This window comes from Pelecanus crispus, chromosome 2 (assembly GCF_030463565.1).
Source record: "Pelecanus crispus isolate bPelCri1 chromosome 2, bPelCri1.pri, whole genome shotgun sequence".
NCBI classification, from domain to species: Eukaryota; Metazoa; Chordata; class Aves; order Pelecaniformes; family Pelecanidae; genus Pelecanus; species Pelecanus crispus.
Window position 1 is genome coordinate 131,451,018 of NC_134644.1, and position 22,397 is coordinate 131,473,414.

At 37.3% G+C, this 22,397-nt stretch overlaps 1 protein-coding gene across 1 annotated transcript in view; it reads left to right on the forward strand.

The window, feature by feature from the left end:
- Nucleotides 1-22,397, forward strand: part of RP1 (RP1 axonemal microtubule associated) — a 181,594-nt gene that overhangs the window by 52,611 nt on the left and 106,586 nt on the right. The window contains exons 19-23 of the mRNA XM_075705067.1: nt 1,054-1,186; nt 1,458-1,609; nt 3,870-4,024; nt 6,542-6,600; nt 11,269-11,432. Of these exons, the coding sequence (XP_075561182.1) occupies nt 1,054-1,186; nt 1,458-1,609; nt 3,870-4,024; nt 6,542-6,600; nt 11,269-11,432 (663 nt within the window). The remainder of the gene's footprint in view (nt 1-1,053; nt 1,187-1,457; nt 1,610-3,869; nt 4,025-6,541; nt 6,601-11,268; nt 11,433-22,397) is intronic.

Below are 22,397 nucleotides of genomic sequence, written 5' to 3' on the forward strand. Positions count from 1 at the left end.
GAGCTCTGCCAATAAAGAGTAGAAATTAAGACTCTGCTGCAAAAGTATTTCAAGTTAGAATAAATACATGCTTTGGTATTAAAAAAGTGCTTATTTTACTTAAAATAATATTTTATTGGAAAAGTGGGATAAAGGCATATATTGTCCTGTGTTAAAATTTGAATGTGAATACTTGTTTTAATAATTTTGTTTGCAAGGTTTATGCATACTATCTGCACATTCAAAACACAACTGCAGAAAGACAACTTTTTGGAACTGATTTCCTTTTGCTAGTGAAGGCCTATGGAAAAAAACTGTAGTAAGCATTGTTATAATTCAAGACCGAGAAAAACTGCTCTGATAAAAGAGAGAAGAAACTGCTTTATTTATATGAAACAAGATGTCATAAGATAGAGTGGCAAATAACTTGAGAATTCGAATTCTATCTTCAGAGGAATAAATAGAGGGTCTTGGTACCCAGGTTGTCTTTTGGTCTGCTATAGAAGAGCCAAATATAATAAAAATTGATTTAATATTTCAACATATCCTCTCCTTGCCAAAGTTCAGAAGGATATAGATCATGAGTATCATCCTGTTTAATTTTAATATAAAAATGTGCCAAACTTTCCACATCTTCCAAAAGCTCAGCCTCACCTAACCTCACTTACTGGAAAGTTTACTGTCTTCAGTACTCCAAACAGTGTTACATAGTGGTGGCTCACTGACAGAAATCAGAATTGGTGACATTTCTTATGGCAAAAAAGGAAATTTCAATTACAGATTTTTTTGTTCCAAGAAGATAATTTTAAAGTCTGAGGCATATTCAAAGAATAGATGCTGGCAGTTTCAGCTGCAATACCATGGGTGTGAATAAAGATCCTCTCTAGTAAGAAGTTTCAAAGTAGTCGCTGAAATAAAAATGTTTTCATACTGCAATTTTGTATGTCATATTTACTGATTGTGTTATTGTTTTCTGAGATAGAAAAAAAGATATAGAAAAATATGTTTTGCTGTTGAGAAGCAAAGCACTGGAAAGAGTGAACTGAGTCATAGCTGGAATCGCTTCTTCTCTAGGTGACACTGCAACATCTAAAGAGCAAGAAAACACTGAATTTTCCACCAAACACATGGATGTCAAAGAATCGTGATGATAGAGATTTTCTCTGTGAACTGCCAGTAGTGGAAGCTGGAAAACCTATCTATCCAAGTATGTGTGTACTTCAGTTGCACAATTACGTACATATCGGTTACATGGTTTTCAGTATTAATGTAATCTGAATTATATTCCATCTGCTGTATATTCATAAATGTGGTCTTAGGGATATTAAAAACAGATAGTTAGACTGATTTCTGGAGAATATATTCCAGCAAATTAATTGCAAATCAAATTTGCTGGCATTCTTTCCATTAAGCTAGAGTGGTGAGTAAAATGAATTGTGATCATACATGTATTTTCTTCTTTTGATTATTTTCGGAAGTTGTTTTATACCATGTTTATGTCTACACTGGTGACATGGAGCAAGCTGACACAGATTCTGCAGTTTATCTGTGTATCTATGGAAAAAGAGGAGATTCTGGTCTGAGACTTCTGCATAAATCTGGTATACCAGTGACATTTCAGAGAGGAATGGTAAGTATGAAAAACAATTTGATTAGCCATATAAACTAAGTAACTTTTACTGGTCTTAACAGGTTCCTAATAAAAAAGATCACAGAGATTTAGAAAAGTAATTTTTAAGAACTAAGGAAAAGAATTTTATACTAATCCAGCAATAACTAGAATGAGTGAAAACACAGGTAGGAAAAGGGGAAGAAAAATAATATGAACCCCCTTAGGATGATGAGAAGAGCTGCCTGTGAATATAAAACATATTCTGCCAAGGTTTAATGAGTACAGCTGATTCCAAAGGACTGCACAGAAATTGTTCCATGATTTCAGATCTTAGTAGGACTGTCCATTATGTATTTCTTTTAATGTCTAATAGTATAATATTGTGATTAATGCATGGCAGATTTAAATTCATTTTTCTTTCAATTACCTCTGATCTCCTCCACAAGTAAAATATACATCATCCTGATTTTCTGCAGTAGTGTATGGTCGAATTTCAGGAACTACTGAATTTAATCTTTGGTCTGTCACTAGCCTTCTTATGTCCTTCTATTAAGCCTGTTTCTTCCTTTGTGAGCTATTGAGAATTAGCACTTGTATGTCTAACAAACAGTGTCAAGCTATTAGTGGAATACTTAATTACAAAATAAAAAGCAGTATCTAAAAGGCTAAGCATAAAAATAACCCACTGGGAAACTTCAAAGGTATCTATACTATTTTAAAAATACATATTTTATACCATTACTAATGTATTAGTTATAATGTTCTATTCCAACTGAAATTCAGAATTTAAGTGGCGTTTTCTGGGGGAATTATTCTAGCCAGACTGACAGTAAATTCAGTGTATTATTTATACAGGGGCTATGGGGGGTGGCTCAAAGCGTACTTTGTTATGGAAATGGGTGAAGGAGACAGTGGATTGTACAGAGTGGCAAGGCAGGGCCTGGGACATAGCATTTTGTGGCAGGGGCAGTTGAGTGCTGACTTGAACAAGTTCATTTAACCCCTGCCACAGATATGCTACATGATATTGGGCAAATCACTTAAAGCTTCCCTGAGTGACCATTTTTTGTGTGCTTCTGTCTTGCTGCCTAACCAGTTTAGCTTTTCTGAGCAACCACAGCTGTAACTGAGGTTTGTTCAAAGAGAATTCTGCTCTGGACAAAGAAAGCTCTTTGAAATGCTAAATATGCCAATAAATTAACCCCTCTCTTTCTCAGTTGAGCACCTGAACTGCTTTGCATCTTGACAGTTTCTGGCAATAATCTCTGTACTTTAACTAAATAGGTAAAATGAAATATTATGCAGATGGCCTTTCAAAAAACACATTTCAGTGTTTCCAGAAAACTGGGGTAGTATGGAAAAAGTGCAAAAGTGAAGTCACTGGGGAAATCAGTTCTGCTTCACCGAACTGTTTCGGTGGTTGCGGTAAATAATGCATAGAGTCTTCAAGATAATGAAGATAAAAAGAAGTATTAAAAAGCTGCAGCCCTGCCTGTGCACAATTTGAGGCAGGGATCCTTCAGAGTGAATAGCTTCTGATCATATATTACATATACACAAGGGAGAACTAAAGTTGCACAGGCAGTCTCAGTTCTGCCATTTGCTAAGGACTGAGAACTTTACAGATATGAATTTTCCCATGTAGTTCTTTCCTTCATTCTCCTTTTACTGAGAAGTGTGACTTGGACTGTTACATTTGGGGAGAGAAAGCTATATGCTCTTTACTGTGAGAGAAAATCACCAACCTGAACCTTTCACCTGATCAGCTTCATGCTCTTATGAAAACAAACTTTGCCAGCTCAAGCCTAGATGAATAACAACGGGAAAGTGGCATGTCAGATTTCAGTCTCTTCCAGCAGAATAAAGTGTAGAGGAGGTGAGAGCAAAAAGAGAAAACAATGAGAAAGTCTGTATTTTAAATAAATATCAACAAAGGAAATAATAGCTTTAACTCATTCTTACCTAGAGAAGAATAATTGCAAATAGCGAGGTATTGAAACAATAGCGAAGGGTTGTGTGCAGCGTTTTGGATGATGGCCGAAAACCCAATTTATTTGGTATTATTACTGCAGTCTGGTTTTAGTTGTGTTTTCTCATTTACTCTGATAAAAGGCATTTAACTTTTCAGATCCAAACACTTTGAATACAGTCCAGCTGTCATTAAAACCAGCGGGAATCTTTGTACATTGTGAGAGTTAATCAGGCTTTTAAAATACTTCAACTTTCAAGCGGACTTAGTGGTGGCAAATTGCAGAGTGATGTCTCCTCCGTCTTCTAGGTCAATGCTTTTGAAGTGGAAGCTGTGTCTCTTGGAAAACTGCAGAAGGTGCTGTTGCGCTGTGAGGCTAATGCCAAGTCCCAGTACTGGTACTGTGATAAAATCATTGTCAGAGAAGCTGAGAACAACTTGGAATATGTTTTCAGTTGTGAAAGGTAATTTTTACAACAATTTTCTTAAATATTCTTAAATACGTATCAGTAGCAGTATCATGCCAATCAATGTACTAAATATGAATTTTCCAAGGAAAGGCAAATTTAGATTATTTTGCAGTTTCATACAGTCCACAAAAATGCGTTGTAGCAGAACAGATTGCTTGAGTTAATATGCTGTATGGTCCATAGCAAAGGTTAAATGCTTATATTGTGGCTGTGTTACCAGATTGTACAGTGTAGCCTTATCATACAAGGATCAGTGTTATAAGCATGACTTACCTATTCAGGAAGGAAAGATAAAGCACAGAAAAAGGTTCTAAATTAAGTGTATTTCTAAATGGGAAAGAAAACAGATTTGCCATCCAGAAGTAGCATTCACTCTCTTATAAGCAGTATTGCTAGAGAGACAAATGGGATGCCCAAAAATCGGAATTATTTTGTGGTTGTTCCATTTAAGTTATTAAACAAGAATCTTAAAAGTCAATTGATAAACACTGCGTTTTGCATATTTGGAAAAATATTATGGTAATCCCACATTTGGGGTTTGCAGTTTTGCAGTCTATTGCGTGGGTATGTGCATCATTCGAGTGAAATGAAGGAAGTGTAGAGAAACAATGTGACCATATAACAAGGCACTAGAATTAATAGTATTTATTTAATTGATAGTATTTAATTGATAGTATTTAATAAATGCAGGATGCCTAGTTATTTTGTCTGGGTCTTTTTGAATTTGTTACATAAACTTGAACAGCTTCTTGCAACTCTTGGTGTCACGTCCTCAAAAACAGGAATAAAGATTCTCTCTCACTTTGATAAAAGTCTCCAAAACTGAGGTCTTTCTTCAATCAGTAACATGTTTTTAAATAGTAGTATAAGACTGAGGATTTCTCTGGAGTAGACTTGGATGCAGACCAGCTGTTGTTGCTAGCTGTGGTTGCTACCTTTCTAAAATAATATAGGTAAAATTTCCTAATGGAAGTTCTACAGAGAAATCAGGCCAGCTGCCTACCTCAGTCATGAAAAATCAGCTCTCTGTCATAGCTGTCCTCCAGTAACACGGCTTAGGGATGGTGCATGCCAGGGCAACACAGCTTAGGAACGATGCATGTTGGGGCACGTTGCTGTATTAATTCTGTGATAATTAACACCAGATGTTGATCAGCAAAAATTGTTCAGTGACAGACACTGTCAAGAAGAAAGAGAGAGAAGTGGGGTGTTTTTTCATTCCTAACTTTTCTACAAAGAAACACTGCCACTGAAAAAGGGTTAAAATAGGTCAGCGGTGGGGGTCAGGGGTAGCTTCCATGTTGGTCAAAATGTAGAGCTGAAACACTGAGCTCTATTCAAGGAGGGGGGAAGTTTTTGCTCTTCAGAAATCTCTCTATCTTTATTAATCTTCAGCCTCACAGCTTTATTTACATTAATAGTTTATGATCCAGGATATGAATGAAATGCTGTATTTTTTTCTCATTTAGCCAAGGAAACATCAGCATTTTATCTGACTTAAACTGATACTAGTTTCTGAACATTCAACAGCTCTCACTGGATTTCATTTATACGGTATTTGTTAGTTACAGACTGATACTTTTTATCATTTAGGATTGCAGAAGATACTTGTGTGGCCAGGTTTTAGCAGAAGTGATATAAATAAATAGCTGTCTATTAAGACAAAATTGATTTCTTAGGGACTCGTTCTTATATGAATTGGCCTGCTAATGTTTTCAAGACAAAAACCAAGGAACCCTCAAAAGCCACTCTGGAATCATCCTGCCCAGCTTATACTGGATTCCCAACAGGCTTCACAGGGGATTGAATGGTTTAGGTCATTCCTGGAGAGTCCATGGAAGTGGACTGAGTAAATAAAAACCAACAGCTCAGAAGCTCGGTGATTTTTTTTTTCCTGTAGAAGACCAGCTGATTTTTTACCAAGCAGTAGGAAACTAGAAGAGTTGGTAATCCATGTGCTGAATGAAAAGGTTTCAAAATTATCCGTAGCCTAGAGTAACATGACTAAGAACCCTAACCAATGTTTACCTTAATTTGTACTTTTTCAGACTCATCAGTCTGTCCTCAGTTCATACGAGGAATAAGGAAGAGCAGTATTTGGTTCCATCTTTGTTTTTAACACTGAACTTTGATTTTAAGAAATAGTGCAATAGATACATACAAATTATAATAAGCACTCAACCTATAGTACTGAAAAAAATGTTTTGTGCCATATTTTTCTGTTTAGCTATACAAATAAGTACAGTCATGCCACATGAGTCTTTTAACCTGACACAGGTATATTTTACACTTACACAGCCCTTACATTTGCACAGATAAAATCCTTTGTTGGGTCAAATCATTTCTACGTTAACATCTATCAAATCAAATACTAAAATTTTAGAGGTAGACACCCTTTGCTGTTATATGTATTCAGTATGAAAATAAGATGTGGATCATTCAGTTATATGGTAATATAGTGGAGAAAAAAAGGATTCCTACCTGCTTTCTTATTTTCTTTCTTATTCTTAGGTGGCTTCCATTTATGTCCCAAGGCATAATTCATTCAGAAATTGAGCTGTACCCTCAAGGTAATGTTTATTGTAACTTCATGGAAGTAAGATCAGTAATTTGTAATTTTTTCCTCTGAAGAAATCTTGGCTGAATTTACACTTTAAATATCAGAGTTAACCATTTTGCAGCTTCCTTTCTTATATTTCTGAGAGAATACACTTTGTGTTTGCATTGTATAATAAGTATAGGTGATAGTGAGAAAGTAATGAGGGAATGAATGAGAAGGAACATTTTCTTGTATTGGCTAGAATCACAGAGTGTCTTTTTCATCTCTTCTTTCAAACCTTTTCTTTAATGTTAAAGGATAGATCCTTTATTAACTGTTGGTTTGGTTTTGGTTTTTTTTTTCAGAATTTCAAATACATCAACAGCTGAAAATGCAAGAAGAAACAAATGGTAAATGCTGCTCTAGTCTTCTGTCTTTAATGAAGACTGTTTCTGTTTCAGAACTAATTGCTTTACACATTTGTTGCCATTTGTATTTGTTTTAAAACATTAATTACAGCACACTCTTTGAACATTTTAATAAACTCTGAACTTCACATTTTAATTTAAACAATAAATCACTTTGTTTATGCTTTCTTTTTATTCTGTCATTTTTCTTTCCATAACGTTAATTTTCTCTCTGTTAGTTTGAAAACTCATATTTTTTTAGTACTTATTGGTGATCTATCTTAATTTATATTTTTTATAGTTAACATTTTAAACCATGATTCTTTCTCCTGGGCTATATATAGTTTTGTTCTCACCATTAGTTTTTAATTTTCTGTTTTACCTGTGATTTCATATTTGTTCAGCTTGACTTTTCTGTCCTTGCAAACAGCACAGATTAAATTACATTTCTTAATAACACATAACATTTTCTCAGCTGTGAGAAGGGCTTCATGCTGTATGTTGAACAATAATTTAGGAGCTGTTGGGAGAAATTTTGAAAATGTTTATTCATAATTGATTATATCAATCAAGATATCCACAAAGACCCAAATACTTTGTCTTAAATAGTGTCCCTATGGCAAGTAGTTAATGATAAAATTTGTACCCAGATATTTTAGAAATTATATTCCAATCCGGCTCTATTATAAGTTTTATTTTATATCACAAGTGTCTTTGCCCTTCTTCCTTTCTATGCCTTTTTCAGAAGGCATTCATTTTCTATCTGTTCAGCGCTCTTTGTGCCTTAGCTCTTCTGCACGCCTCGCTTCCGCAAGGTCTGCACCTAGAGATCCTCCTTCACATAGTTCAAATCAGTCTGCTTAGTCCTTTCTGCACTACAGCTGGATCTCTACGCTGTGTCACTTAAGCTGTGTTTGTCTAGTTATACAGTAAAATTTGCAGCAGATAAAAACTGCCCCATAAGCCTAACAAAAGGTGGCAAAGAACAGGAGTAAACTAAGTCTGTGTCCAATTGGTTTATCTTCAGTGGAGATGGGCTTGGTCTTGCAGTGAACATTTTGTTCACTGCACTCTCGTCCTGACCCTGTGAGACAGATGTCTTTGTGCTGTCTAGAAGAGCTGGTCAGCTTTGTCAGAAAGACCTGTTTCACAGAAATGCAAGGTGGGTTTGTTGCAAATGTCTCAATCGGAGTTAGGCAGAGTTAGGTAGCCAAAAGCATACGCACCAAATAGCCTCATTTGGGGCACTTGCTGAAACACAGAACAGTGGGAAAGAGACTTGAAGCTGTGTATCCCACACCTACAGGGACTGCTCCAATTCCTGGTTGAGTGGTTGATCTGAGATTTTGTTCACTTACTTTTTTCCCGTGAGCTTTTATAAATATCTAAGTTTTATTCTGTATCACATTTTTTTAGTAAAATAAAATTCTTTTTCTGGGAAGTAGAACTTCTTAGTGTATCATATTGTTTCTAATATTCTAGAAAAGGAAAAAAAAAGACAATTTCTAGGAAGTCATCTGTGGTATGGTACCACTTTCTGATGTCCCCAGGGATGTACTTGGTGTCAGTTTGTGCCTGTTCTCCATGTATGCTAAATGAAAGTCACCTCATTACACATTTTTCTGTATTCTTTTTTCCTCAGTGTGTATTCCTCTTCAGTCATTAAGGAACTATTGGTATTCTACTTCATCAGAACAAACACCTGCTTTTTATGCCAAAGAGAATGAGAATTATGTGTTTGTAATACTTACTGTTTCCAGTTTCTATTTGGAAGCATGAAGGAATGCAATGAGGATTTCTGGCGTCAAAGAGATTAGAAATTTTAGGATTCTTCTCCTATACCTACATTGTCCTTCAAGCATAAAGTCCTGTCTCTTTCCAGAGAAAGAAAAAACCTCAAAGTCAATATAAAGGAATGCAAACCAAACGTCTTTTTGTCATGTTTTTGGGGAAGTTTGATTCCTTTTTTTACCTTGAGAGTTGTACTTGTGTGCAAAATAGTTTACTGATACTACACTTATCCTTTGGAGGCTGGAGCTGAGGTAGCTAGAATATACAGTTTCAAGAGTACCAACTGCATTGCTTAACAAAAGAGAGACTTGGAGAGGATAATAGAATAGAAAAGGCCATCAAAACCACTTGAGGTACAATAAATCAGACAATGAACAAGTCCAAAAGAAAATACATTTTTCCTGCTTTAAAATGAATATTTGTTTCTCAGTTACTTGAATTTTTAGGAGGAGTAGTGGGTCATATTTTACCCTTTGTCTGCACCATTCTTCATAAGCACTTGTAAATTGAATTGTCCTTATTTTCCAACCAAATGGTCATAAGGAACTTTAAGGAATTAATATTACATTGTCTGAAAACAGAAGAGGCTGACTTTTTTTGGTAAATGAGCTCTTCTATGGGGCAGGGAGCCCTTGCCTTATGCTCTTTGTTTCCACCTTCAGTGTATAGAGGCTTTTCACCCTTCTAATTGATGTTCATCCTTCTGTAGCCTAGTGCTATGGTTCTTTTGTAAAGAAAGTGGGTCTATAGAGAAAACCACGAGGATGCAAATTTTCAAAGGCACAAAAGAGTTTGTTACAAGCTGGAGGCTGACAATTTTTAGTGGAAACTGGATGGTTCACTTCCTTTATAGAATCATAGAATGGTTTGGGATAGAGCGGATCTTTAAAGATCATCTAGTCCACCCCGCCTCTGCCATGGACAGGGACATCTTTCACTAAATCAGGTTGCTCAAAGCCCCATCCAACCTAACCTTGAACACTTCCAGTGACGGAGCATCCACAGTTCTCTGGGCAACATGTTCTGGTGTCTTACCACCCTTATCGTAAAAAATTTCTTCCTTATGTCCTATCTAAATCTACCCTCTTTCAGTTTAAAACCATTCCCCCTTGTTCTTTCACTACAGACCTTGGTAAAAAGCCTTTGCTCTCTTATAAGCCTCCCTTGCATATATTGAAAGGCTGCAGTAAGGTCTCCCTGGAACCTTCTCTTCTCCAGGCTGAACAACAACCTTTCTTCACAGGAGAGGTATTCCAGCCCTCTGATCATTTTCATGTCCCTCCTCTGGACCCACTCAAACAGGTCCATGTCTTTCTTGTGATGGGGTCCCCAGAGCTGGATGCAGTACTTCAGGTGGGATCTCACCAGAATGGAGTACCGGGGGAGAATCACCTCCCTCAACCCTCGGCCAGGTTTGATTGATCAGACCAAATGAGCTGTTGCTGTTTTCTGAATTCCCAGCTGTGTATTTATATGTACTTAAAAATCTACCACCCTCCAAAACCAGGTATCAGCCAGACCTCAAAAATTTGGCAAGCAGGAGATCAAACTTCCCGCTCTGGTTCATTCTTTGTGGGGCAAATTACTGAGGGATAATGGGGCTGGCCCAACTTAAATACTTCTGTCAGATAATAGATTTAATTCATGCAGATTAATTAAACTGCAGCGTACACTCTGGCATTTATTTATAAGATGACTGTGGGCTGGTATTTCATTTGTTGTTTGCCTTGTGCAGAATGAATTTAAGTCACTAAGTGGAACTTGTTTCATACAGGCAAAAGCTGCAATCAAAAGAGGGGTAGAGAGCATGTGATCCCAGCTTTTCCAACGTTGAAATGTATTTTCCAATTATGAATTGTTCTTTTTTAAAATAAGATTTATATTAAGCTGCTTTCAGATGTTTAAATAACTTGTGTACATTGTATGGGAGCAAAGATGACATTTTAGTATCAGGGAAGCTTTATATAAAATGATTTTCTAAAGAGTCCTCATCTAGTGTCAGAATTTTCTCTAAAATCCTTTTTTTTTTCATGCTAATCTCATTGTCATGCCTCCATCCAGGCAAAGAGACCTCTTGTTGATGTGTCACATCAACATAAAATGAGCGGATATTGTACTTAATTGGGATACTTTGATACTTTTTCCTGTTGCATTTCTTGATTATATGTGTTGTCATAATCCAAATTCTGGAAGTTGGGTTTTTTCCGTGATGGCCCACGGGGTTATTGCTAGAAATCTCACTAGGCTCTGTGTTCATATTTCCAGCTTTAGTACGCTGCAAACCTCCTAAATCTTTAAAGTTACATAACTTGCCTAAGATGAGTTTGAATGATGCAGAATTTAGCGAATCTTCTGTTGCCTCTCCCAGTATCATTACCTTTTAGGTGCACAGTAGTTACAGTCCCTGGGATAAACTATGATTTTATTTATATCTTTCAAGTAACTTGCTGCATATCAGTAACAGTTATAAAAGCATTTTAATTTTATTTTTTACTTTACAGAAGGAGACTGGAAGATTACTGTAGTCACTGGGGATTTTGCAACAGCTGGCACAACAGCAACAGTATCCCTTTACGCTTATGGAGAAAACAAAGCTTCTGGCCCTATTATTTTGGGATCTGGGAAACACCAGCTGTTTAATCCCAACAGTGAAGATACATTTAAGGTATAGTATGGCTGTTATATAAACACTGGAGAATCCAAAACATATGCCAAATAGCTTTTCTCAAAAGTGCGTAATAGCGGTAATAAAAAGGACTCAAAGCAGTGTGTAAGGCTCATTAAAGTATTTCTGAGTGAGTGGCTGACTTTTATGAGGTAAGATTGGAATCAGCAAATGTAGTCAGAACTACATCAAGCAGACATGCCTCTCAGAATCTGCTTCATACCTGCATCTGCTTGATGTGCTGGTTGATGTTGTTCATTTGCAGAGGTAGAAAAGACTTTCTTTGCCTGTTGTTTGCGTTGATGTAATAAGGTAGTCCTGGCTATGGCTTGTGTTGCATATCCATCTTTGGCAGCATCCACTGTCAATTATTCCATGGGCTTCCTCAGGCTTCCACTGAAGCACACTGCCATGCAAACCTTTGGTTGGAGGAAGAAAGAAGGAAAGGGAGGGTGGCAAGGGACTAAAGTCAGATCACACCAAGCAGGTTAGCTCAGGCGATTTAGACTAGTGATGTCCTACTTCTTCAAGCAAATGGGGAGATTTCTCTTCTTTAGAGAAGCGTCTGAGAGGTGCTTCAGAAGCATGACATTTCCCAGGGCTTCTCCAAGTTCCTGTAATTCCTACAATTTCCTCCAGTTCCTATAGTTCCTCGGGACTGTGCCTGTTGCAATCATTAAATCTGCAATATGTCATTTAGGTTGAAATAATTTATTCATAATAAATAGATGATGGGGAATCAGTGACACATAGGACAGGAACTTTCTCTGATTTTTTTCCAGTTTGAAATGTAAATATGTAAGTTCTTGCAGAGGCAAGTCAATGGTGGTTTTTCCCATACATTTATTTAAGCTGAAAGTAACTTGGCTAAAGTTTGCAGATAATGCTGGTTTAAGGTTATCTCATATCAAAACAGGAAGGTGAAATAAATGTTTACCTGAGGACTAAATTTAAGTGTTCCTTTTCAAATCGTTCTGGCTAGATGATCATCTTGGATATTTATTCAGCTGGTTAATGCTGTCTGACAGCAAGTTCTTACTCATTTATTCAGTTCATCAAGGGAAGTACCAAGAACATTTGTTTGTTTTCATCTTTGGAAGGAACAGTATGTTTCTCAAAGCATCATTTTTATCCTCCCTGCATCAAAGCAAGACCTGATACCTGGTCCAGGAGCTCTGATGATCTGTTGCTATTCACACTAGCACCCAGGTTTAGGTCTTCTACACTGTACCTAGGTCTTTGTACCTGATGATTTGCTTTGGTGATATACCACTGAAAGCCTGGAAGAGGCCTGGAGGATAGGCACAGCACTTTGGTGCAGTTTAAGTACGATGAATTTGGCCTGAGGAGTGCAACTTAAACCTTTTACAAAGTCTAATTGTGTAATCAAACCCTTACATTTGTGTGTAATGAGACCTTTAAACTGCAGAGTTTTTTGAGGAGGCTTCTCCCTGAATTCTAACCACACCATCAAAGCTTCAAGGTTGACCAGATTACTGTCCATCTATTATTTCTCAAAACCACTTACTTAACTTTCAGTCAGTGCTGATCAATGGGGAGAGAAAGAAAAGAACAGATAAAGTAATTTTGCTTCCTTTTCCCACATTTTTTCCCTTAAATATCTCAATTTAGTAAGGCAGCTGAATTTTTTGTTAATCCAAAAGAACGCTGCATTCTCCAAATATTTCAGCACTTTGTAACTCTGCAGTTTTCCAACATTAAGAGCACCATGTAATAACACCAATATTGCTAAAAACTGTGGAGTTGCAGAAAAATTGGATAGTGCCTATTGCTTTCTATTACACTAGTTTAACCTGTTAAGTACATTGGGGAAAATCTTGGCTAAATGGTCCTTTGTGTAGAAATGTGCTGCATATTTGAAGGCTATTTAAACTCCAGGTAACCCCCCCTTTTTTTAAGAAAGTGTTAACTGATGCAGGGAGCTGCAAGAGTTCAGCATAATATAATGGAAAAAATAAAGCACAGTCTTGTCCCACAAAACCAATCAAAGTATCATCTCATTTAAAAATCCCTTTGGTCACAGATAATATCATAAGAAATGACAGAAAAATGGCCCACGAAAAGAGAATGAGACAAAACTGAACTGGGTTATCAGAATAAAAATCAAGAATAGTAGACTGATACAAAGTACAGTTAACTGCATAGTAACTTGGATACCTAAAAGTAAATAATGAATATTCAGTAAAGTTAAAAATAAAGAGAAAATAAAGTTGTTAAAACTTGAGTAAATCACATAGTGCTCCTCTATATACTCTTGAGATTTTGTTGCTCATCTAGAACTTGATTTTGATGTTGCTTGCATTGCTGTATACAGCCAGTGTAACTTCATTAACTTTGGCTATCTCTGATTAAGGTTTGTGTAAATTAGATTTAAAAACTGGTCGACCTCCAGTGTAACACAGGTAGAATGTAACAAGGCTATTGCCCTTGGAGATTTCCTTGTGATGGTAACACATGAAATTCAGTGAAGGTAATTTGCAGTTGTTGTGTGATGGGGAGAGTTCTTGTTTCTGGCTGGAGTCTTGGGTTCTAGGTTCTTACAAGATAGTTGTGTGTAAACTGCATTATATGTGCCCTTGTGGCTTAGCAATTTTTCCTACCAGATGGGAAAGTCAGGGATGAACAATATGGGAATGGGAAAGAAAAGGATTTTAAATTTGATGGATTTCCCTTTCTGCTCTGTAATTGCTCCTGTGTGTTCAAAGAAACTACTTCTAGGCTATGGTTTTTTGCTTCTGTTACTATTCAGGCATAGTTTTTAGGGCATAATTTTTCTGTTGAGAGTCATTCCTCCTCCAACAGAGGGATATCAATCTACCATAAGTTACAGCTTTCATCACAGCTGTGATCTGTTTCCTGCATTTTCCTCTAGTGTCATCACAGTCCCTGAGTATTTCTCAGTATTTAAAAAATACTGATTTTGGCAGTATGTTGAGTTGCTCAAGACACTGACTCTTTAATTATATTGTAAATTATATTCTTCAGAGCCCCGTATTCTGCATCATCATTCTTTGAAACATGGCAAATTATGTCTTATGCGTGTACACACTGTTTGATAAAGAAATTCTTTTTATAAGTATTCTTTTAATGTTTGGTCATGCCAAATATTCCCTTTTGTGTCAAAGAGAACTAAACAGAAGACTGTAGGCCTATTATCTTCCGTAAGAGCCAGCTACAATCTCTCCGTTTTTATTACTTCAATGCAGAATAATTCCCTACCTTCGGTACAAGTTCTGCTATTCTAGTAATAATGAAGTCAGTAAAGGCACTGACTGGTTCCATGGATCTACTTTCAAAATATTGTATGCTAGCCTTAGTGATAGTGGCAGGACCTAGCACCTCCTTAACAAGAACTCTTCCAAGCTTTGCTTTGTGAGTTTGATTCATTATCAGCTCTGTAATCTCTTTAGGACAGTGTTGGCCTTACTGATCTCAACACATTGTCAAGTTTATCTTAAATAACACTATATTAAACTATTAAGAATGCTGGATTTTTTTCTAAGAAATCTTCAAAATCTTCACTTTAACCTAATGTTATATTTTGTAGTTGGTGGCTGTCTTTGTAAGGAAGGTAGTTGTTCCATGTTTGCAAGCATGGGACATGGAGTATGCGTGATATTTTAGGAGAATTGGAAACTGGAATCCTTCCCCTGTGTGAATTTTGCTGTAGAGCCCATTTCTCTAACTTGTAAAGCTGGTGCCATATCCAGTTACACTATTTAAAGTTTCTTCATCTGTATAAACAGTCTTTTAAACACTGCCGTACTCTATCAGGGCAAAATGCCAGAAAGTAATATAAGCGGATGAAAAGCAGGGCTCCTACTAATACTTGCAGAGACACTTGATCATAAACTTAATAAACAGTGTTCCTGTGATGAGACTGTTACAGTGTTAAAACCAGCCTTTTTCTTTCCAGTTGCATGTACCATGCTTGTAAAGAATTGTGTTCATCAGGTGTGCCTTATGCTGTATTGCATCACATGGAGGCGTTATACTTAGAAGTTTATCTGGTGTTTTTCGTTTGGGTTTCCTCTTGTTTAAATAAAATTATCAGTCATTTTAAATAATCTATACATTAATAACTGACACTGCTTCCTTTAGAATCAGCCTAACGGACTGTAAGAATCTGTCATGTTTCACTGCATGTCTTTCATTCCTGCATCCTGGATCTATATTCATTTTTTTCATAAGTCAAAACTGAGATGTCTAAAGTAAAATGAGAAGCAGTGGGGAGAAAACCAGATGTTATAAAAATAGGTTGAAACAAATCCATTTTCATGCTTTTTCTCCCATTGTTAAAAAAAAAAAGAGCCTGTAATAAGCTCAGTGAGAATTCTCCCCAAGAGGGAAGATTGCAAAAGTGACCGCAAGCACTAATGTAGCTATCCACCTAAAAGCTGGGCATAGCTCGTGTCCTGCTATTTTCCAGCTCTCCCTGTTTGCCATAGTGGCCATTTAGGTCCAGAAACAGTTGGATAAAACTTAGAGAAACCCGGGCTTTATTCAGATAAGATTAAGGCAGCATAAAACAGTCATATTGCTGGCTTTAACTCCACTTGAAACTGTCCATCTCTCTACAAAATGTGTGTGATAACGACATGAACCTCATTCCTTACTGAGATAAAAAGGAGACGTATGTAAAACAATCTCCATCATCTACAGGCTGTGCATGAAGCAAAAATTTAGCTTGTTCCAAGAAACCAACATAGAAGGATAGTAGAGACCTCACAAACAATCTTGGAGAAAAACGCAACTCATCTCATCTTCAAGAAATGAGAGTGAGTCAACATGGTGCTACTCGTTCACTGATTCTGCAGTATGGAGTACTCCAGTATGGAGTGTATATATATGTATATACATGTTTCCTTTTCAAGGTAGTTTCTTGAGAGAACTTTATGTACTCAATTTCAGATTTAATCTTTCAGCCATATATCTATCAAACTTCTTTTTTTTCTACTTGAAGGCAACACAAGTCCAAGATGAATACATATTAAAAACCCCTGTCCATCTCTCTTGAGTCACTCCTCTCTCCCAGGTTACGCTGCCCATTTAGCCCCCTGGTAGGCTTCAGGTGGTTGTTTCTGAAATTTTATGACAGTAGTTTCCTTTGTTAAAGGTCTCCCTGTTAAAAGCTTCCCCACCTTTCCATGTCAAGTGCCCAAATCCAGTTTCTGCCTTTACTAATCCATGCTCTTGCCTTGCTTTCCCCTCAGCCATTTTCTAGTCTATTCACATTCTTATGCCTCCCATTATCTCAGTGTCTAATCACTTTTCAGAAGTGAGTGGTATGACTAATGTGTGGCTTATTCTCTCACTCTTACTCTTAATTTTTTTTTTTTTTTGGGGGGGGAGGGGGGGCTTGATACAACCCTATAAAGAGAATAGACACTTTATACAGTACAGGCTTTATGCTAAACAAGATAAGATCAATTTATCTTGAACTGAAACAGAAGATGATAAAGTGATAAAGTTTTTGATGGCCCTTACTTTATATGGCCAGCTTTTTGCCAGCCCTTTAACAGTTCTGTCTCCTGCAAAAATTATTTTCACTGTGCATTATAAGGATTTCTTAGTACTAGCAATGTCAAATCTGGTTCTCACCCTAGAGATAATTATGTCAATAAGGTGATGCCATTGCACTGAGTGCTACAGAATTACAGAGTAGTTGAGGTTAGTAGGCATCACCAAAGATTTCCTAGTCCAGCCCCTTGCTCAAAGCAGGGCTAGCTAGAGTAGGTTGCTTAGGACATTGTCCAGTCAGGTTTTGAATATATCCCACTCTACAACTTCTCTGTTCCAACATTTGACCACTCTCACTAATTTTTTTTTCTCATATATTTAAGTGGAATTTATGGTATTTCATCTTGTGCACATTCCCTCTTGACTGTTCATTGGATACCACAGAGATAAGTCTGGCGTCTTCTTTAGCCCCTCCCATCAGATATTTATACACATTGGTAATATCCTCCCCAAAGCCTTCTCCTCTCCAGGCTGAACAGTCCCAGCTCTCAGCCTTTCCTCAGGTGAGAGATGCTCCAGTACCTTAATCATATTTATGGCCTTTCACTGGATTCTTTTCAGTATGTCCATGTCTCTTGTGCTGGGGAGCCCAGAACTGGACACAACACTCTTGATGTGTCTTATCAGGGCTGAGTAGAGGGGAAAAAATCATCTCCCTTGATCTGCTGGTAACACTCTTCCTACTGCAGACCAGAAGGCTGTTAACCTTTTTTTATGTCAGGAAGATATTAAAAAAAAACCCTTTAGTCCCTAGGAAGGCAATGCAGAAAGTTGAAGTCTGATGTGCTCACAGTAACCTACATAGTTGAGAGAAGACACTGTTAGATGTAATTTTTTTTTCAGAGCTAATGACTTCATGCCTGAGTGATAAATATTGCTGTAAATTCACCAGGAGATGACAGACATATATTGCAGAGGCTGGTTCATAGTCTGTCAGGGTATTATAGAATCAACAGTCAAAAGGAGAGTAAATCAGAGACCTACTCCTACTCCTAGGTTGTTGACTGAGGTGACTACTCTGTACCTTTTCTTAAATGAATCTTCATGTGTCTTCAGACTCTTTGAAGCACTATTATGTGCCCACCAACACAGTCTTTCTTATCATGCATCACTTCTTCATGCATAAGGTGCACTTGTCCAACCACAGCATCATTCTGTTAGCATTATGTGCACGCATGTGATGAAGGTTAAGTAAAGCTTAAGTTTTCTTGCATGGCATGACCTTTGTTGAGCTTTCTTACAGTCAGTGCTCGGCAGTATTCCAGTTAACATCCTCTGCTAGGCAGTGTTTTAATTCCCCACCTAAGCACCGTGGAAAGTTTCAAATCCGGTAAAATACTCCTGGTCTGACTTGGAAAAGCTCAGATCACTCAGAACCTCAGCTACATAAGTGGCTGCATTCTCCTAACATGGGATCTTTGTGCTTAATTCCAAGAACTGACACCCTGATACCGTAAATATTTGGTATTGGCATAATTTAATTAACCGCACAGTAAAAGTTCTTGCAGAGCTTTAATGTTATTCTTAAAACATTTTCCCATTTGCTGTACTTGAGAGTGGAAAAAACAACCTGTCTGCTGGTACCTTTAGTTTAGCAGGTAACAACAATGTGACATTTCCTTTCTCTAATAAACCCGGTAACAGATAATTGGCACCCATTTTAGTGAATAGTAGCACATTGTTAGCCTGTATAGGAAGGTCAAGTGAATGAGTGTTCATATTGGACTAGCTACAGGATGAAAAGAGCTTGAGTGGACTGGAAAAGAAAGTGTTTAACTGTCACTGTGCAACAAGCAGTACTAATTTACCCAGCTTATTTTTGTGACCAAAGCAAGCATGAAGTGGGAAAAAATAATGCTGATTTTTGTGTTGCCTTTAATCCTACTCCTTACATGTCTATATCCACCTTTTTCATGAGACTGTTAAGTTTCTGTGTGAGCCCCTGTGACATATTCTGATTCTTGAGTTAGTATGTAACTGTCCCAAGTTTGTTGGCCGTAATTAACAAATTGGCTGAATTCAGACATCTGGAAAATGCAAGCACCATGGGTGGACCCTGGGTACTTTACTAGTACATTAGTTATGATATTTTTGGCAACATTTACCAGCTGCATGCTCATAATTTAAAAATATCTTCTACTTCCCAAGATTTCTCCATTGTATACAGATGCTGTAGAAGTTAAACTAATGCAGTCAATGATTTCTCTTTCTTTTGGGAATCCAGCTGCTGCACATGACTTCTCTGAAATTCTGTTAATGAGGTGGCCTTACATGAAATTAGTAACTGTATGTCAAACATAGCCTCTAGTGGTTGTGTCAGACATTAGGGTTTTGGTGTAGCTGCTTCTGAAGTGTTGACTTATGCAAGTGTTTTTCATGCTAGCCTGAGTTTATTTCAGAGAGATTGCAGGATACTTTCTATACAACAGGAATACGGTGACATTATTTTGCTTACTCCAGTATATAAAAGAGAAATGGAGTCATTACATATATTCTTTCTATCTTTTTACTAAAGTAGCTTTCCACTGAACAGTCTCTTGTTAAGCCAAGGAACTCTTACTTCACTTTTCACTTAGTTAAACATCTTAAGTACATGAAAATAGGTCATACTGACTCCACTCAAAATATCATAGGTATGCTAGGGACTGAAAACAGTATTTGCATAGCTCATTTAGAAACAGAATTAAAATTTAGTCCTTGCATCCTCTTTAGGAAGAACTTCTTGCTGATAAACCTGGATTTCAATTTATGCTTAGAGACAAATTGGAAAATATGAGCTTTGTTAAGCTTCAGTTTCTGAAAGTAAGGCCAAGTTTTCTAATGCTTGGTTTAATGAAAATGTTCCCATTCACTTTGGTAAGAAGAGAATTCTGTCCTATGCTTGTACAAAAAATAAATAGTAGCAATGAGCAAAGCATACTGTTGTATTGATTAGCAGGCTAATCTCATTCAACTGCTTGCATACATTTAGAATGTGGGCATGGCTGAGGCAAAGCTACCTCGGTTTGAAAATGTGGCCCCTTTGAAAGTGGTGGACAGTTTTTTCAAGAATATGTATTGCTACTGAATCTATAAAATATAATGAGTGTTGATCTTATTGCCTATAACAGTGAAGAAAAATACTACAGAGAGAATAGGATTACTACTATTGTTATACTCACAATGGTATTATTAAGGTTAATAAGTGCTGATAATCTCTTACATAAGCAGGGTCTGTATGAGGTCCATCCCCTCTAGAGCTCATCACAGAATTTGGTGCAAATTGGTTGAGGCATCAGGAGGAGTTTCACAGTCAACCAACAAGTGTACTGTAAATGACGATTCAAGTGTTTTGTAAAACTTTTTCTGGCAAGAGTGTGAGGTTGGCATTTGTCAGAAGACCTCTCTAATAGGTGATCCCTAAGAAGATCGGTATATCTGATGTTTGTGATATCTAGATTCCTTTACCTTAATGAGGTATCTGTGTTTCTGTACCCTTGTTTGTTACCTCTGGAGGAGTTTAGATCTTATGTTCTATACATGGCTGATGTAAGCCACATAAGAATGGCAGCTTCATACCCCCAAACTGTTATCTTTTAAATTTTATGACTTTGAATTTCCATCCTGTGAGAGACATTTAAGTGTTATCCTTGTTGTATAGTTGAGAAAGTGAAGCAAAGAGGGCTTATGAATTACGTAATGTTTCTCAGGAAGCCTAAAGCAGATCCAGGAAGAGAATCTAGTTGTCTGATTTCCAGAGTGATGCTTTATTCCTGGGAATTCCTGCCATCCTGTCTTCTTTGCATGACCATTTATTGCAGTTCTGTCAGAAAGGCTGTTTCCATGTAAAATGGAATGTTACTTTTGCAGCCGTGGTGCCAGAATATAGAACAACTAGGCTAAGGTTTTTGGAAGCATGTTGTTTATGAGCGCAACAAAGTCAACTTTGCTCTAAAACTTTTCCCAGAATGTTCTGGCCACAAAAGTAGATTTATAAATGCCAGGTTGTGTTCAAGCCATGCAGAAGTTTGAGGCAATTTAGTCAATACTGGAAATGAAGGAGCAACATCAAGATACAGTGTTTATGTCAGCAAAAGAGTATCGTTAGCTCTACTGTGTTACGAGAGTATTTTCATCTGCATTTCACTGCAAGAGCAAAATTTGACATACATTTGACAGGATTCCGATTGGCAAAAAGTAACATGTTAGCAAGTCAATACCACTGAGACACCAATGTGATATCTGATCTGACAGCAAGACAAATTGTTCCAACTCCCAAAACTACAACAGGAGCTGAAACTAAATTTGTAATTGCATTATATGTCTTCCAGAACATCATATACAGTTGATTTGCTCTCTGTCGTTGACATTCTTTCCTTAATTTCCACCCAAGAATAAATATTATATTTTTTTCCCCAAGAACACTCATAAACAGTATTATTAAACATGTTATTATTTTGGCAGTGTTCTGTGCTGTTAATTATTTTTGAGACCTTTCAGTGTCAGAAATATGCCATTATCTGTATGTCCTGTATAGTTTACCATTCAAAAAACCTCATAATTTGTGAGTCTAGTAGACAGGGACACTTTATACTCTTCCTCCCTATAGTTGAAAGCAAGCAAATACATTTGGCTTGACACTTTGGACAAATTCTCAACACATGGGTATAACTGCCTTAATTTGGTTATGTTGTGTCCTCTTGTAGAGTGTGAATGTTAGGGAGGGATAAGAAGTATAGAAAAACACAAATGCAGGAATGTTTAAAGATGCTAAACAGGACTTGAGTGAATGTAATTGAACTGCTTGCAACTAGGACCATCTCCTGGAGAAACCCAGCAGTCTGGACAGAGCTTTCTGTTCTGTACTGATTTTTTTTGAAACTCCATTTGATTAGGTTTGATGGATTGCTGTGTTGCTTATCCAGTAACAGGAAATCCCTTCATGGTGATATGGTGATGAATGGGTTTCATCATATCCCTCTCCTTCTTTTTCAAATTGCTGCTTTTTTTTTTTTTTTTTTTTTCCCTTTCTCTCCCTTTCTTTGTCAGCTGTCCTACCTCTGCTTATTTTTGTGAGCTCTTCTCTCCAGTTGTACCAGTGGTCTGCCAAACATCAGCTACAATGTAGCCAGCAGGTCGAGGGAGGTGATTCTGCCCCTCTACTCTGCTCTGGTGAGACCTCACCTGGAGCACTGCATCCAGCTCTGGGGCCCTCAGCACAAGGAGGACATGGACCTGCTGGAGCGGGTCCAGAGGAGGGACACCAAAATGATCCGAGGGCTGGAACACCTCTCCTATGAGGCCAGGCTGAGAGAGTTGGGGTTGTTCAGCCTGGAGAAGAGAAGGCTGCGAGGAGACCTTATTGCGGCCTTCCAGTACTTAAAGGGGGCCTACAGGAAAGATGGGGATAGACTTCTTAGCAGGGCATGTAGTGATAGGACAAGA